This window comes from Myotis brandtii, unplaced genomic scaffold (assembly GCF_000412655.1).
Source record: "Myotis brandtii unplaced genomic scaffold, ASM41265v1 scaffold463, whole genome shotgun sequence".
NCBI lineage: Eukaryota > Metazoa > Chordata > Mammalia > Chiroptera > Vespertilionidae > Myotis > Myotis brandtii.
This window is the reverse complement of record NW_005367694.1, coordinates 2,148,203-2,164,348: the sequence shown is the minus strand read 5'-3', so window position 1 is coordinate 2,164,348 and position 16,146 is coordinate 2,148,203. Positions and strand designations below refer to the sequence as shown.

Below are 16,146 nucleotides of genomic sequence, written 5' to 3'. Positions count from 1 at the left end.
GGCAGGTTTAAGATAGGAGAAGAAATATTTTTCATGTAAGGTAGTGAATCTAAACCAGTAATTCTCAATGATTTTGCACCCTAGGGAACATTTGGCAATGTCTACAGACCATTTTGATGTCACAACTGTGAGGGTGCTATTGGCATCCAGTGGGTAGAAGCCAGAGATGCTGCTAAACACCTTACATGCACAGGACAGCCCCCCCATAACACAGGATTATCTGGCCCAAATTTCAGTAAGGATAAGGTTGAGAATTCTTGGTGTAAACAAATATTACCTCTATAAAATAATAATATTCAGAGCTAACCTCCATATGGACCTGCTACATTCCAAGCACTATTTTGAGTATTCTACCTATAATAGGTTATTTATTAGTCCAGTGTAGGAAACTGAGGCATAGAACAGTGACAGAGTTGGGATTTGAGTCAGGGTAGTCTGGGTCAGAGGCTGTACCCCTAGTCATTATTCTATCCTGATTCTTATAAGTCTGCTGTGTGGCCATAAGTTGATAAACAGGGACCAAAATAAATGGAAGTCAGAGGGGGGAATATATCAAGGAAATCAGGTCTATTATGGGCACATAAAACCTACTTTAAAAAATAGGGTTTGCCCTGGCCAGTGTGATTCAGTTGGTTGGGCGGCATCCTGTGTACCGAAAGGCTGTTGCTTCGATTCCGGTCAGGGCACATGCCTGGGTTGTGGGCTCAATCCCCCGTAGGGGGCATGCAGGAGGCAGATGATCGCTGCCTCACTCACATCAATGTTTCTCTCTCTCCCTTTCCCTACCTCTCTTAAAAAAAAAAAAATAGAGAAGGTTCTCAGGTCCTTGTATTTGGAAAAGAGATTAAAATATGCCTAAACTTTATACTTTATTTAAGTGTACATGAACAGCCCTGGCTGGGGAGCTCAGTTGGTTGGAGTGTCATCCCGATACACCAAGATTGCAGGTTCAGTTACCAGTCAAGGCATATACAAGAAGCAACCAATAAATGCATAAATAAGTGGAACAACTAATGGATCTCTCTCTCTCTCCTTCCCTCCCTCCCTCCCTCCCTCCCTCTCTCTCTCCCTCCCTCCCTCTTTCTTTCTCCCTCTCTCCTTCTCTCCCTCTCTCCCCCTTTCTTTCTCTCTTTAAAGTCAATTTTAAAATTGTTACAGCCTGGATGATATTCAGAGAATTATGCTGAATGAAAAAAACTAACCATACTGTATGGTCCCACTTATGTAACGTTTTTTAAATGGCAACATTTCAGAAATGGAGGACACCTTAGTTGTTGCCATGGGTGGAAGGATGGGGTTGCTGAAGCAGATGGCACTCCTAGGGATCCCTGTGGTGTTGGAATTGTTCAGTATTTTGACTGTAATCTACTCAGCTGAGAAAATTGTATAGAAGTTAATATTTACACCTGCACAGATGAGCACATATTCTGGCTGTGTTATTCTGTTATAATTTCACAAAATGGTACCATAGGTAGAAGCTGGTCAAAGTATACAATGGATCTCTCTCCATATTTTTTTTTTAATTTTATAACAGCTTTATTTAGATATAATTCACATACCATATAGTTCTCCCATTTAAAGTGAAACCTTTGGTAGTTTTTAGTATATTCAGAGAGTTGTGCAAACATCACTCCAATCAATTTTAGAACCTTTTCATTACTCCAAAAGAAACTGCTCCATAGAAAATCTTATAAATGATTGCTCATATCAGCATTATTATAATAGCCCCAAAGTGGAAACAACCCAAATGTCCATAGCTGATGAATGGATAAACCAAATGTGGAAAATCCGTATAGTGAAGTGGTTTCCAATTTTTTTTGGCCATGCCCTACCTAAGCATCTCTAAAATACTGATGCCTCTCCCCCCACCCCCCTTAACATATAATTCTTATTCAAAAAATGAACTCCTATTCACGTGGAGGAAGCCTAAAAGGCCATTAACTTGGTCTAAACAAGCTCCCAAAGAACATGACATTCATGAAAGAGAAAAATAAAAGAATGAAAGTTGAAGTACTGAGGAAGAAATCCCTAAGAAATAGTTAAAAAACTAGAGGCCTGGTGCATGAATTTGTGCACAGGTGAGGTCCAGCCAGCCTACCCGGTTTGGGCCGGCAGGGGGGAGGGGCTGTAGGTGGTTGACAGGCCGGCCCCACCCCCTGGGGGAACTCATGGTTGAACTTCCGGTCAAGGGGACAATTTGCATATTAGCCTTTTATTATATAGGATATAGGATAATAATAAGCCTGGCCGGCATGGCGCAGTGGTTGAGCGTTGACCTATGAACCAGGAGGGCATGGTTTGATTCCCAGTTGGGGCACATGCCCAGGTTGTGGACTTGATCCCCAGTGTGGGGCAGCCTGGAGGCAGCCAATCCATGATTCGTTCTCACCATTGATGTTTCTGGCTCTCTCTCCCTTTCACTCTCTGAAATCAATAAAAATCTTTTTAAAATAATAATAATATGAAGTGATATGAAAAAATGGCAAGTAAAGTTTCAAAACATAATAGAGAACTGAAATGCATAAATATGTCACAATATATATTTATATACTGTATATGAGGCCCCTAGAACCATAAGAAATGCAAAAAAATTCACTGTTAATAACTCATTCTCGAATTGCGCCCCCTGTGGGGTATGTGCCCCACGTTGGGAACCACTAGTATAGTGGAATCCTATTTGGCAATAAAAATAAATGAAATATTGATGTGTGCTACATCATGGGTGAACCTTGTAAATATTATGCTAAGCGAAAGAAGCCCATCAAAAAAGACCACATATTGTGAGATTCCATTAATTCGAAATGTCCAGAATGGACGAAGCCATAAAGACAGAAAGTAGATTGGTAGTTACCAGAGGCTGGGCTTCTTGGCTATCCAAAAGACTTAGCTCTTTTCTTTTTTCTTTATTGTTATAGAACAGTTCATAATAGTAAGTTTCATAATCCACACAAATGTTGCTCCCATCACATATGTTCAATCCCAGCAGCAAGTGGGGCAGCAGATGGTCTTACCACCCTCCCTTTCTGCACAGCCCTGGGCAATGGGCTCTGCTGGCCTGGTACAGCTGGGCCTGATTCCGGGTCTGTCTCCAGCCCAGCTGCAGCTCCAGCAGGTGGCGTTGCAGCAGCAGCAACAGCAGCAGCAGCAGTTCCAGCAGCAGCAGGCGGCATTGCAGCAGCAGCAGCAGCAGCAGTTCCAGGCTCAGCAGAATGCCATGCAGCAGCAGTTCCAGGCAGTGGTGCAGCAGCAGCAGCAGCAGCTCCAGCAGCAGCAGCAGCAACAGCAGCACCTGCTTAAATTGCACCATCAAAACCAGCAACAGGTACCAGGTGCTCTTGTTCCTGTACTTGGCCTCCCTCCTGTGGTGTTGGAGCTCTGGACACGCACCAGCCATTGTGATGGGTGTAGGGACTCAGAGCCAGTAGTGGATCCTCCTGACCCCTGGTGCCTCAGCTTCCTTCTTCATGAGCTTCCCACAGAACCTAGAACATGGAGGAAAAATAGGCCCTGACTTGCTAGGAGGTAATCTGATCTCACAAGACTGGCCTCTCTGCCAGACTTGGGTGTCTAGCTGCAGACCTACTACGTGCTGGGGGCTGACTCAGTGGAGGCTCTGGGTGCAAGCGATTCATATAAGAGTTAACTGAATCAAGAAGTGAGACGAACTCTCCAAGATGCATGAATGCTTGAGCCATCACGTGGGCTTGTTTGGTGCCTGAACACAGCACTAATCGACCTACATCTAGTGTCCTACAGGGTCATGGCAATGTCACATTAGAAGCCCTGCTCCTAAGAAAACAGTCACCCCATCCCCCATGGTTTACAGTCAGCATCAGACATGTTAAGCATCTATTGTTAGGTCTGCTCTTGGCTGAGGGAGGGAATCCCTGAGGGGACCTTCACTTTTCTACCTCCTCCAGGCCTTGGCTCGCTGACTCCTTTTCTCAGTGGCCACCCTCTCAGAACCGACAGCGAGTCTTCAGTCCCACCTTTCATCTTCATCCTGAAAATCAGACATTGGCCATCTTTGTGAGGCTCGTACTATTGACCAGTGTAGGGACCTTGGAGATTTGAGTCACCTGAGCGTTTATCCCAGCCTCCATAGGACTGCATCCATATGTTACTCTTACTAAACTCTCCCAATATTTCCCTTGAATCTTCCATCCTCTCAGGTCTAGGGGTAGACCAGCCAGCGTCTGATGGCCAGGGCACAAGTGCACTCTTGGTGTTTCCTCAGTGTTCTCTGTGGGAAGTGCTCCCTCTGCCCCGTGTGAGGACAGCCCAGGCAGGCTTCCTGGGGCAAGGCTGGCACAGGGCCCAGAGGCCAATGGGGTGACGGAGTGCTACTTGTTCTGCCCCTAGATACAGCAGCAGCAGCAGCTGCAGAGGATGGCACAGTTGCAGCTGCAGCAACAGCAGCAGCAGCAGGCTTTGCAGGCCCAGCCGCCAATGCAGCAGCCACCAATGCAGCAGCCACAGCCTCCCCCCTCCCAGGCCCTGCCCCAGCAGCTGCAGCAGATGCATCACCCACAGCACCACCAGCCACAGCCACAGCCTCAGCAACCACCAGTGGCTCAGAACCAACCATCACAGCTCCCGCCACAGTCACAGACCCAGCCTTTGGTGTCGCAGGCTCCGGCCCTACCTGGACAGATGCTATACCCCCAACCTCCGCTGAAGCTTGTGAGTACCCATGACTTGTGGTAGGCCGTGGCTCTTCTCTGGTATCACATGAAGCTTGTGGCCATTAGCGGTTTCTGAAGCTCTTTGGCTATAGATGGCATGTCCTCTCTTCAAGCAATGGGACTCAGGTGACCCTTTCCCATGTTGACCTTCACGTCTGGCTCAGCGAGGGAGCGTGCATTCCAAGAGCTGCTGCAGCCTGCACTGGGGGTGCCTGCTGCAGGAGTAGCAGTTTGTCTTCCAAGCAGCATGGCTGATTGTGGTGGTGGCCGTGGCCATTTTAAAATTATGGATGATTTTAGGATTGTTGATGACTAGATAGGTGACAGCATGTGCATTCTCACTGTGGGAAGGACCTGTCACCTCCATTAAGCATCCATGGTGGTTTGCTACTTGCTCAGAGTTTCTGATCAAAGATCCCTGCCATTACCATATTTTTGAGGAGGGTATTAATATAAAATGTTACTTTCAGTCTTATTATGCATCTCTGTACAAAGCAAAAATCCAGTCAGTGACGTTTACACAGAGGACAGAATATTGCCACCAAGTTAGGAGTAGCTACATCAAGGGGCCATTTTTATGTGTGGGGTTTTTTTGCTCGTTTCCTTGGTTTTCATGGCCTTTTCTATGTGTGACTCATTGAATGGAGTAAGGATAGACCATGCCTGAATTGAGTGGCAAGTGAATAGAAGGCTCACAGGAGCAGGCTGAAAGGCTGGGGATAGTTGGGAGAAGCAGGTATTAGTAGACCTGCCACCTAGGAGCCATCCTTCTGCTGGCTGGCCATCCACTCTGGTTTCTTTTGAGGCATCAGGACTCTGAGTGGGACTCTTATAAACTGTCAGTGTGCTTGGGCCCGAGGTTGAGAAGACTGGGCTGTGTGGTTGGAGCCATTGCTTTGTTTGCAGTGATAGATGGTGATGACATCTCAGTGGGAAAGCTGTACTTCTCACCAGAGTTAGAGGAAGTGGGACTCCACTGTGCAACTCAAAGACAGGCTGGTGTGGGACATTGCTCATGAGCTAAAGGATAAGGAACGGCCATTAAGGTGACATAATAACCAGTGAAGACATAACGATCCCATCGTCCTCATGAGAAGCTTCGAACGTCAAAGCTCCCCCAGAAGTAGTGGGTGCTCTGCTCTCCGTGGCTCCAAATCGAATTCTCCCTTCCTCCCCCAGGTCCGAGCTCCGATGGTGGTGCAGCAGCCCCAGGTGCAGCCACCGGTGCAGCAGCAGACAGCGCCGACAGCTCAGGCCCCCCAGATAGTGGGTTCTGGAGTCCAGGTGAGGGCCATCAGAGCCAAGGGCTTCTGTAGTTAGCAGGTGCATGTCCACTTGCAAATGGAGCTGGATTTCCAGCAATCTGTGGCGAGGGTCCTGGTTGGATCAGGGCCAGGTTGGTAAAGCGTGGGTCTTCTCTTTCCTGGCACTTTGTGAGATGATGGCTTTCCTGGAGCTGGTCCCTGGAGTCATGAGGTAGCCAACTCTGCTTGATGATATCTGGGTCCCCCAGCTGCATAGTGCACGTGCCATTTCCACCTCTCCTCTGATGTCCTTTATCACCTCTTTCCTTCTTAAACCACTCAGTGGAGAGGGGAGTGTTGTAGTCTCATGCTTGCCTCAACTCTGAGTACAGGGCTAGCAGTGGGTGGACAGTAGAAAGAGCGTGGGAATGGTGGCATCTGGTTCCAGCTGACAGCGCAGGCTTGTGCTGAGGTCCCTGCCAGGCTGACTTCTGGGGCTTACTCCTGTGCCGAGGCCCACCACGTTCACCCTCTGGGTATTGGATATTGATGGATGGAGGAGGCCTTGCCCCGCCTTTTCTTAGTAGAGACCAGATTCTTGTTGGTTTCTGGGGGTTGGAGCTTGGCCCTGTGACTTCTCCATGGACACCCTTCCTTACCCTCATGCTGGTGCTGAGGTGGGGGGACATCCAGTCTGGGGCCTCGGTTCTTCCTGTCTCCACCCAGTGGTAAGAGCACAATAGTCCAGCTCAGAAGAGTGTTGGCTTTAGATGGAGCAGATATGCTAGTTGATATGAGGCTACAGCCACCTGGTGCCACACTGCACTCCTGCCCTGCTCGTTATCCGTGAGTGCGCAGGGCCACAGGTCGAGCACTTCTGGGATTCGGTGTGTTCCTTTAGTGTCAGATGACATTTCCCTGTGGGGGACGCTCAGAAACAGTCCTTCCTGGTCCCAGCTGCGTGGCTGGAGTTGTGGGAAGCTGTCAGAGGAGAAGCTAGCCGAAGGGAGGAACCTGCGGTGTTTCGATGCAGCTGAGCCAGCCTAGCAGCCTCTGGGCTCACTGCACCAAATGACCTGGGCCCAGAGTTCCCCACGTCACCAGCGTGCCCAGACATGGTCCTGTGTGAGACACACGATGGACTTCACGTCTGTAGCGGGGACGGGGGTTGGCTGCCCTGTGTGACGAGGTTGGAGTCCATCTCTGCTGCCACTGCTGTGTGTCCTGGGCTTGTCCTCAGGCTTCCTCGGGCTCCCTCTTCTTGGTGTCTCATGCAGAGAAGGAGGTGCATGGTCAGAACCATGGCCCACCCAGTCCACAGAAGCCACTGCCCTTGTCACAAAGTGACCCTCCCTCCTCTGTCCCAGGACCATTCTTAATGGAAACTTCTGGTTCTCGGGTCCAGTCTAGTAGGAGAGTAAGAAGCTTGGCATTTTTTACCTTGCACTGGGCCATCCTGAAGCAGAACTTCTCTCTCCATCCCATTTATCAGTGTTTGGGAATGAGCTGCCATAGAAAGGTTGATGTCTTCCGACCGAGGTCTGGCTCCATCCTGCTGGTTTATTCCTAGGCTTCTTGCTCAAGGAAGTGTACTCCCTGTCGCTTCCCTGGCACCTCACCACCTTCCAGAAGCAGGCATGGTTGTTTGTGCTCAGTACCCTGCATGAGCCTGTGTGCAGCGCTGCTTTTCCCAGCAGTTACTCTGCCCTTTGCTTCTGCTGGAGGTCCCAGCCCAGCCAGCTCGGGAGCTTGGCTGTGGGGTTGGCCGTGGGCTCAGTCCCCTCTAGAGTAACCTTGATTTGTAACCTTCTTTACCTCCAGGTGGAGGCACAAGGCTGCTGGCAGGCAACGCTCAGAGGGGACGGGGCCTCTTCTTTTCAGGAGGGGGACTCGTAGCTGGGGTGGATGAAGTACTTGAGTACTTGTGGGTGGGTTTGGTTTTATAAAGAATGAGCCTTCAGGTTTTCTTTTAGGAGCAGTGTCCAGCTCATTCCTCTGTGTCACAGACCAGCGTCGGGTAGGGTGGGTGAGAGGCCTCACCCTGCCCTGTGTGGCCCATGGTGGGATTCCCGGGTGCTGGCGGCACAGGAAGCGTTCTTGAAGCCCAGGTGTGCGAGTGCCTGTGTGTGCCGTGCCTCAGCCCAGATGCAGAACCTTGGCAGGCAGTCCCCTGCCTCTGACCTGCTGATTCACCTCTGGGCTCCTGGCAGGCAGTGCAGTTTTGTGGAGCCCGGCTGGTTGGCATCCCTGCATTCTATTAGCAGCGGTGTCCCCAGGGTGGACAAGCCTTCCTGGGAGAATCTCTGGATTCACAGCCTTCCTTTGCAACCTGGACAAGACAAGGCTAGAGATACTTGGACCCCAAAACTTTAAATATATGTGGTGACTATAGAATGTGGGTAATTAAGAGAACTATAAATAAGGGAAACATTTCAGACTAGAAAAAACAGTTTGATATCTTTTCTTTCCAGTTCTCATGTATTGGAGGTCATAGGACATACATAGGATTTTGTGTATGGCTATTACATTATAATAGAGGTAAAACATTTTATAATTAAAATATCTCAGTCAACATTATTCTATAGGCAGTGTTTCTTTTATGAATATATCCTGCTGTCCTTAATTTATGTACTGTTCTTGGATCCTGAGATTATTTTCATTTTTTTACTGGTACCAGGGATGCATGTCTAATGCATGGCTGGGTTTCAGATGGTTTCCTGATGCTTCCCAGAAGTGAGTCACTGGGTCACTTTGGTGCCCCTGAATTGTGTCAGCCAGTCGTCTACTAGGGGTTTAAAGATGCAAGCTAGTACTCCTATGTGGTGCCCATGCATTTGACATCAGGACATGGTGACCACGTGTCGCAGCTTTACATATGTGAACTGCTGCTCGCAGGGGCAAGTGCTGGTTCTGTGAAGAAGTGCTGAGACTGGGCTTGAGCTGGTAGCCCTCCATGCCTTGTCTCTCAACTCTGTCTCCTCGGCACAGAAAAGAGGTGCCTTGTCGAACACTCCATGGTGGTGTGGCCTGATGAGTGGCCAGGGCTCAACCAGGGACTGAGTTTGGTGTGTGGTGTGCTACGAAAATTGGTGTGCCCTGTTATGTAGATGCTTGGTTCTCGTATGTAATGTTATTTGTGTAAACGAGAAAGTTGATGTCATTGTCACTACAGTGGGACTTATTAGGTTAAACAGGGTAGCTGCACTAGCTTCTGTTTCTTTCATAAATGTTATCTGTGACTGCAGATAAAACCAGAACAGAATGTGTCTCCATTTCCAAACAGTCCCTATGTTTTTATCTTTCAACATTCTGTTTTTTGGTATATGGAAACTTAATTATAACTTTTAAAAAATCTTTGTGGAAAGTATTACATAGGTCCTCCTTTTTCCCTCCTTAATCTCTTCCAGTCGCTCCCATCCTCCCCCAGGCCCTCACCACCTCATTGTCTGTGTCCATGGGTTATGCATATATGCATACAGGTTCATTCCCACTCACCCTTCCCCTGCCTTCCCTCGGAGTTCAACAGTCTTAATTATAACTTTCAAGTTACAAAAGAATTATCATCAGAGATACTTCCCTGTCCTAGCCAGTTTTTCTCAGTGGATAGGACATCGGCCTGGACTGACGGGTCCCAGGTTTGATTCTGGTGAAGGGCATGTACCTCGGTTGCAGGCTCGATCCCTGACCCCGGTCGGGACAGGTGTGGGAGGCAACCAATTGACGTGTCTCTCACATTGATGTTTCTCTCTGTCTCTCCCCTTCTCTTCCACTCTCTCTAAAAAGCAATGAAAAAATATCCTCGGGTGAAGATTTAAAAAAAAAAAATAGATACTTCCCTGATGTGCCGCCCTGTATGGACGCTCTCTGTCCTCCTTCCAGGCCCTCCTGACTAGTGTCCATGGAGGAGCCAGGCCCGCAGCCCACAGCCTTAAGGATGGAGCTTGAATTCCTTTCTGGGTGGATGTGTGTTGGGAGGTAAAGAAATGTGGTCACTCAGCAGAATGGGAGAATGAGTTGCTGGGTGTTTGCTGCCTGGGTCATCTGATCTAGTAAACACTACTGCTGTGTTTTCATTAGAATTTGTGGTTAAAAGAAAATGAGCTTTTCCTCCCAGGATTTCTCAGTTACAAGAAAACCAGTCAGCAGCAAATTAGATTTAAGCATCCATTCCTTATTACTTTCGTTTCTTCATGGAAAAAATTTGCAATTCTCTTGTACCGCCTGACTTACTTCCAGATCTTTCTCCCTCTGGCAAGAGCACTTTTTAGTGGCCACTGACCCTAATGTGCAACCCATTGGTGGTTGTAAATGGACACTGTTTACTATTACCCCCATCTGCCCATGGGCTGAGAGCCGAACCCAGGACAGAGCTGCTTTTGGCCCCACCCTGGGCTTGGGGAGTAGGCCTTCGGGTAGGAGTCATGTTTCCCCGAGGCTTCCTGTCCTCACACCCTCCCCAACATCCCACTTTGTGTCTTAACTGGGCGGTGAGCGGTGAGCGGTGGGCTCTTCAGGACCGCGCTCGTGTTTGGCAGACACCAGAATGCCTTCCTCGCCCCCCACCCCCAGGGAGTTCTTTTGTTGGGGTGGCTGCAGAAATGTCTTCGCCCAGCCCAGTGGGACGGCTGCCCCATTCCCATCGCTATTGGAAGGTTCAGGTTGGAATCTGCTACTGCTTGTGTCACCCCCAGCTTGCGGTGCCTGCTGCATGTGACCCGTGAATGTGAGTGTGGAACACAGTTGTGATGCCAGAGATCTCCCCTCAGCCCTTTCCCCTGCTTCTGAGCTCTGTCCTGGCACCACCTCGCCGCATGGACTGAATCGCCATCGCTTCAGTCTCATGGACTGGCCCACACCCTCGGACAGATGTTTTTTTCCCCCATGGTTCACCCCTCTTCCTTTCTGAGGGGCTGAGTTGTTATAGCTTGGTTTCACCTGAAAAGTTGGAAGTGCATCCAGGCCTGTTCTCCATCCCCAACTCCGAGCCCAGAGTGAGAATGACCAGGCCTCAGGAGGCCACTGGTTCCCGGCAGTGCAAGCCAGGCCTTGACCTACGACAGTGCTGCCCCGATGTTCTCAGAAGCATAAGTTGATGAGGAGAGTGGTCCCAGGACAGGCTGGAATTCTGGAATTTGGAATCATCTTGTATGTTTAAGGACAGACCTGACCCATGTCCCTGGGGGAGGCATACCTCCTCATAAGCTCGAGGCTTTAAGCGAAGGCCCAGGCTTCCCTTGCCCACCTCTCCCTGGTTTTAGTGATAAACTGGTTCCCCGGTAGAAACTTAACCGCCTGGAGGAGACAAGGACAGTTTGAGTGCAGGCCCTCAGAAGTGGTTGCATAAGGCAGTATCCTATTGGGAAGGAAAGGTGAGCTGGTTTACCTGTCCTCTTCCCCAATTTAATGACAGCCGACTTCTGACCAGCTTTGGCGGAGCGCACTCTCTCAGAGTCTGTCCCAGGAGCTCGGTCTCCTAAAAACACCCTTTGGCCATTGAGGTCTGGCCTTGAAGGCTCTGTGGGCGCATCAGCAGGTCAGAGGCTCGAGGAAGGAGTACATCCAACACAATAGAAAGGTCTGGAGGCAGCATTCTTGGCGGCTCCTCTAGATTCCTGATGCCTAGATGGGCCTCCATGCTGTGGGCTTGAACATGTAGGCCGGACTGCCCCTAGCCCCTGAAGGCCCCTCACCCTTGTCAAGGAGCTACTTGTCACGGAGACTGCACACCCCTCTCCACCTGCCCTGCACTGAGTTTCTTTGTTGCGATCACCTTGTCTGTTGTCCCTCTGTCCTCAAGATGATCGCCGAAGCCTTGGCCCAAGGCGGGATGCAAGTAAGAGCCCGGTTCCCGCCCACCACCGCTGTGTCTGCCGTCCAGTCAAGCTCCATCCCTTTGGGCAGAGAGCCCTCAGCACAGGTATTTACGGGGCGGTGCCCAGGGCTCCTGGGAAGCTTGGGGTTCTCTGAGCGCCTTTGTGAGACACACTGTAATCTCTGTGACTTCCTTCACAGTGGCTCTCAGAGTACCTAACCAAGCTTACATGAGGCCAAACCCGGCTTGTTTCTTGAGGGGATGTGAGTAAATATCTGGGCTTATTTTTATTTTAATATTTTGGATAGTTCTAATGTTTTCATTTTCTAGAGAATGTGGGAGTAGATATCTTTTAAAAATGTTACTGTTGCCCTAGCTGGTTTGGCGCAGTGGATAGAGTGTTGGCCTGTGGACTGAAGGGTCCCAGGTTTGATTCCAGTCAAGGGCCATGCCTGGATTGTGGGCTCGATTCCCCATTAGGGGGCGTGCAGGAGGCAGCGATCATTAATTCTCTCTCCTCATTGATGTTTCTCTCTCTCCCTCTCCTTTCCTCTCTGAAATCAGTAAAAATAAATATTTTTTAAAATGTTAGTGTTCAGTGGTTGAACGTCAACCTATGAACCAGGAGATCATGGTTCAATTTCCGGTCAGGGCACATGCCCAGGTTACAGGCTCAATCCCTAATGGGGGGCATGTAGGAGGCAGCCAATCAATGATTCTCTCTCATCATTGATGTTTCGATCTCTCTCTCCCTCTCCCTTCCTCTCTGAAATCAATAAAAATAGATTAAAAAAAGAAAAATGTTAGTGTTTTAGCCCTGGCGGTTGTGGCTCATTTCATGCACTGAGAGGTCACCAGTTCGATTCCTAGTTTTGGGCTCCCCAGTAGGGGGCATGCAGGAGGTAGCTGATTGATGTTTCCCTTTCCCTCTCCCTTCCTTTCTGTCTAAAAGCAATAAAAACATTGTTTCTAAGTTAGTGTCTTAGATAGTTATGCTGTTGTCATTTTCATGGTAAAATAAAACAGAATCTAAGCAAGTAGTTTGGCTTTCTGGGGCTGTGCTGTCTAATGCTATATAGCTATTAACCATATGTAACTATTTACATTTAAACTAATTAAAATTAAATAAAACTAAAAATTTAGTTTCTCAAGTTACAATCAGTTGAAATTTAATTACATTTCAAGTGCTCAGTAACCCCATGGGAGATCAGGGACTGTCATCCTGGACACCACAGATCATCAGACAAGTCAGTCCATGGAAGCAAAAAGTCGTCAGACCGTGCTGCTGTAGAGTGTGCTGTGTAGGGCATAGAATTTACCACACACCCCTCTTTCTAGGTAGATAAAGACTTCTGTGTACATTACATGTTTTCAGGGATACGAATTTCTGGTTCTTTCATGGTAGAAAATTTGGAATTCTTCTATGGTATATTTGTTTAACAAATAGTCATGTGCATTCCATGGGCCAGGCACCATTTTAAGATTCTGAGAATAAATTGGAGATGAGGTTTCCTTATCTTATGGGACTTTCTTCCCATTTTAATGGGCTTGCTGTTAAAACCTCAGATTTGCCAAAACTTTAGCATTCATTTTCTGTTGTCAGGGAGATACATCTATAGTCCTAGCAGGTAGTGGCCCCAGCCTTTCTCTGATATTTCCAGCGTTTAAACCTGTTATCCTCCCACACACATACACGCACACATAGGGCCAGAGATACCTTGGGCATTCAGTTGTTCATGGTTCCAGAATTGGTGTATTTCTAATCCAGTCCCTTCTAAAATAAGATAGCTTATTCCAAAAATATATCATTAAGCACTGGTCGGTGTGGCTCAGTTGGTTGAATGTTGTCCGGTGCACCAAAGGGTCATGGGTTTAATTCCTGGTCAGGACACTTACCTAGGTTATGGGTTTGATCCCTGGTCAGGGTGAGGCAACCAATCAATGTTTCTCTGTTTCTCTCTCGCCCTCTCTCCCTCCCTTCCTCTCTCTCTAAAATTGATTTTTTTAAAATGTGGTGAGGAGCCCAGCTGGCATGGCTCAGTGGTTGAGCGTCGACCTATGAACCAGGAGGTTAGGGTTCAATTCCCGGTCAGGGCACATGCCCAGGTTACAGGCTCAGTCCCCAGTGTGGGACGTGCAGGAGGCAGCCTATCAATGACTCTCTCTCATTATTGATGTTTCTCTCTCTCTCTCTCTCCCTCTCCATTCCGCTCTGAAATCAATAAAAAAAATATTTTAAAAAAATGTATTGAGGAGCCACCCCTGCTGTCCTAACAGGGGTCTCACCCAAGCTCTCAGCAGCTGACACCTCCAGACCTTGGCATGTCCGTATGGCATGGCATGTGGCTACTGTCTACCCCCGGCCACCTGCACATAGCCCACAGCAGGATGTGCTTCAGTATCTAGAGTGCCTGTCTGGTTTTGTTTACCTTTGGCAACAAATTGGGTTCAAGAAAACAAGCAGATTAGAATGTCAGATCCTCTTTCATCAGTCTTTCTTGAGCCGAGGTTCCAGCGTCTCTGCCTCTCCTCCAACCCATCCCCTGGCTGCATCTTCATGTTGTGGTGCGGATGCTTCAGGGATATGGATGGTCATAGCCAAGCAGAAGTCTGTGCCAGACACATGGAGGACACAGTGCCCCCACCATGGGAGTCCAGGGGTGACATGGGTTCCTGTCCCAGCACTCCCTTGGTGGGTGTAAGCAGGTGGCTCCACAGTGGGACTCACTTTGCTCTAGAGAGTGACTCTGGGGACAGATCATGTGCAGGAGACCAGTAACGTGGGGCAGTTCCAGGGATGTCCAGTGGATGTGGGTGGTTCCAAGAAGGCTGGAGTGCATGGTGCTGCCAGCCTCCCCTGAGGTTTCTTTGCAGCACAAGGCTCTCCAGACCCACTTTGCTGCCCTCGGCCCCGCCGCCCTTCCGCCTCTGGTTGCTTATTCTTTGCCTGCTCTGTGCATCCACCTGGCCTTCCATCCTGCTTCTGCAGGCCCCCTTTCCACTTGTCCTTGCTTCCTCTGGGCAGCAGATGGCGCTGAGGTGCTTGCGCTCCCCTGCTAGACATGTGACCTTGAGTAGGTCACTTCCACCTGAGCTTTCACTTCCTGTGACTGATGTGCAAGTGATGGGGTGGCAGCATTCTATGGCTTTGCCAGTAGCTGTGATAGACATGCCCATGTTTGTGGCAGAATGTGCCAGAAGAGAAAGATTCAGAGCTGGAATGCAGTTCTCCCCTGATGAGCCCGGCACAGACTGAGGCAGCACAGCTAGCTGTCTTGCTCTCCTCTGTCCTAGAGGCCAATCAGACCCGGCATGAACCTGAGGACCAGGGCTTACTGTCTTGTTAGCTGCCTCACTAGGCCAGTTTTTTCTTGACATGGGCCTTTGGGTGGCTGCTTCCTGTCTCAGGTGTGTTATTGGTGACTCAGGAGTCCTGGGAGCCGTGGGCCTCCCAGCACTGATGCCGGACAGGCGTCCTGAAGGCCTCTGAGGGCTAATGTTTGCCGCCAACAGGAGTTGGGCATGTTTCCAGAGGAGCTGTCAGATGCAAAGATCAGATGCCGGAGGCCAAGGGGTTTCCCTTAGCAGCCTTAAGAGTGTTGACTACAGCCCTGGCCAGTTTGGCTCAGTGGATAGAGCGTCGGCCTGCAGACTGAAGGGTCCCAGGTTCGATTCTGGTCAAGGGCATGTGCCTTGGTTGCGGGCGCATCCTCAGTGGGGGATGTGCAGGAGGCAGCTGATCGATGTTTCTCTCTCATCGATGTTTCTAACTCTCTATCCCTCTCCCTTCCTCTCTGTAAAAAAATCAATAAAAATACATTTAAAAGAAAAAAAAAAAAAGAGTGTTGACTACGGGGGCCAGAGGAGCCAGAGCTCAGGGCTGGACATGAGAGAGGGGCTTGGGGAAGAGGCAGCGCCACTGTGCTCACGTGCCCAGCTCAGGCAGGCTGTTCTTCACTGTGTCTTAGACCCTCCGTCTGGTGCCTCGGGGAGCTGTGTATGTCAGTGGCTCCGTGGAACCCAAAAGCAGAGGATGTGAGCAAAGTCTACCCTATTTCCCCATGTTCTGAGTGCTTGAGGGTGCCTCTTAAAATACAGGGCAGAGCAAAAGTAGGTTGACAGTTCATAGGGAAAATAGTACAATAAATAATAATACAAGAATAAACTTTTGTGTACTCACAATTGTAAGCCTCCTTTTGCCCCACTCTGTACAGTTTCAGACACTTAGGCAGGAAGTGGACTGTGAAGTGGCCTTTCTGCTGCAGGTGCCTCATTCCCCTTCAGAGAAACACTAGCTTTAGCCAACAGACAAAAGCCAGACATCTCCGAAGGGACAGCTGCTTGAACAGAGGCTGAAGCACTCTGGGGTAGGTGGGGCTCCTGCGGGGCCCAGGTGGTCAGGGAG

The 16,146-nt window shown here is 49.2% G+C and overlaps 1 protein-coding gene across 9 annotated transcripts in view; it reads left to right on the top strand.

Annotated features, from left to right (window-relative positions):
* Nucleotides 1–16,146, top strand: part of MED15 (mediator complex subunit 15) — a 53,128-nt gene that overhangs the window by 30,093 nt on the left and 6,889 nt on the right. For 4 of the 9 annotated variants that reach the window (XM_014547117.1, XM_014547115.1, XM_014547120.1 and 1 more), the window contains 4 exons: nt 3,093–3,322; nt 4,363–4,683; nt 5,865–5,969; nt 11,727–11,846. In XM_014547117.1, the coding sequence (XP_014402603.1) occupies nt 3,093–3,322; nt 4,363–4,683; nt 5,865–5,969; nt 11,727–11,846 (776 nt within the window). Of the gene's footprint in view, nt 1–3,031; nt 3,323–4,362; nt 4,684–5,864; nt 5,970–11,726; nt 11,847–16,146 lie in introns of all 9 variants that reach the window. The other 5 variants (XM_014547121.1, XM_014547113.1, XM_014547114.1 and 2 more) reach the window with 5 other exon arrangements.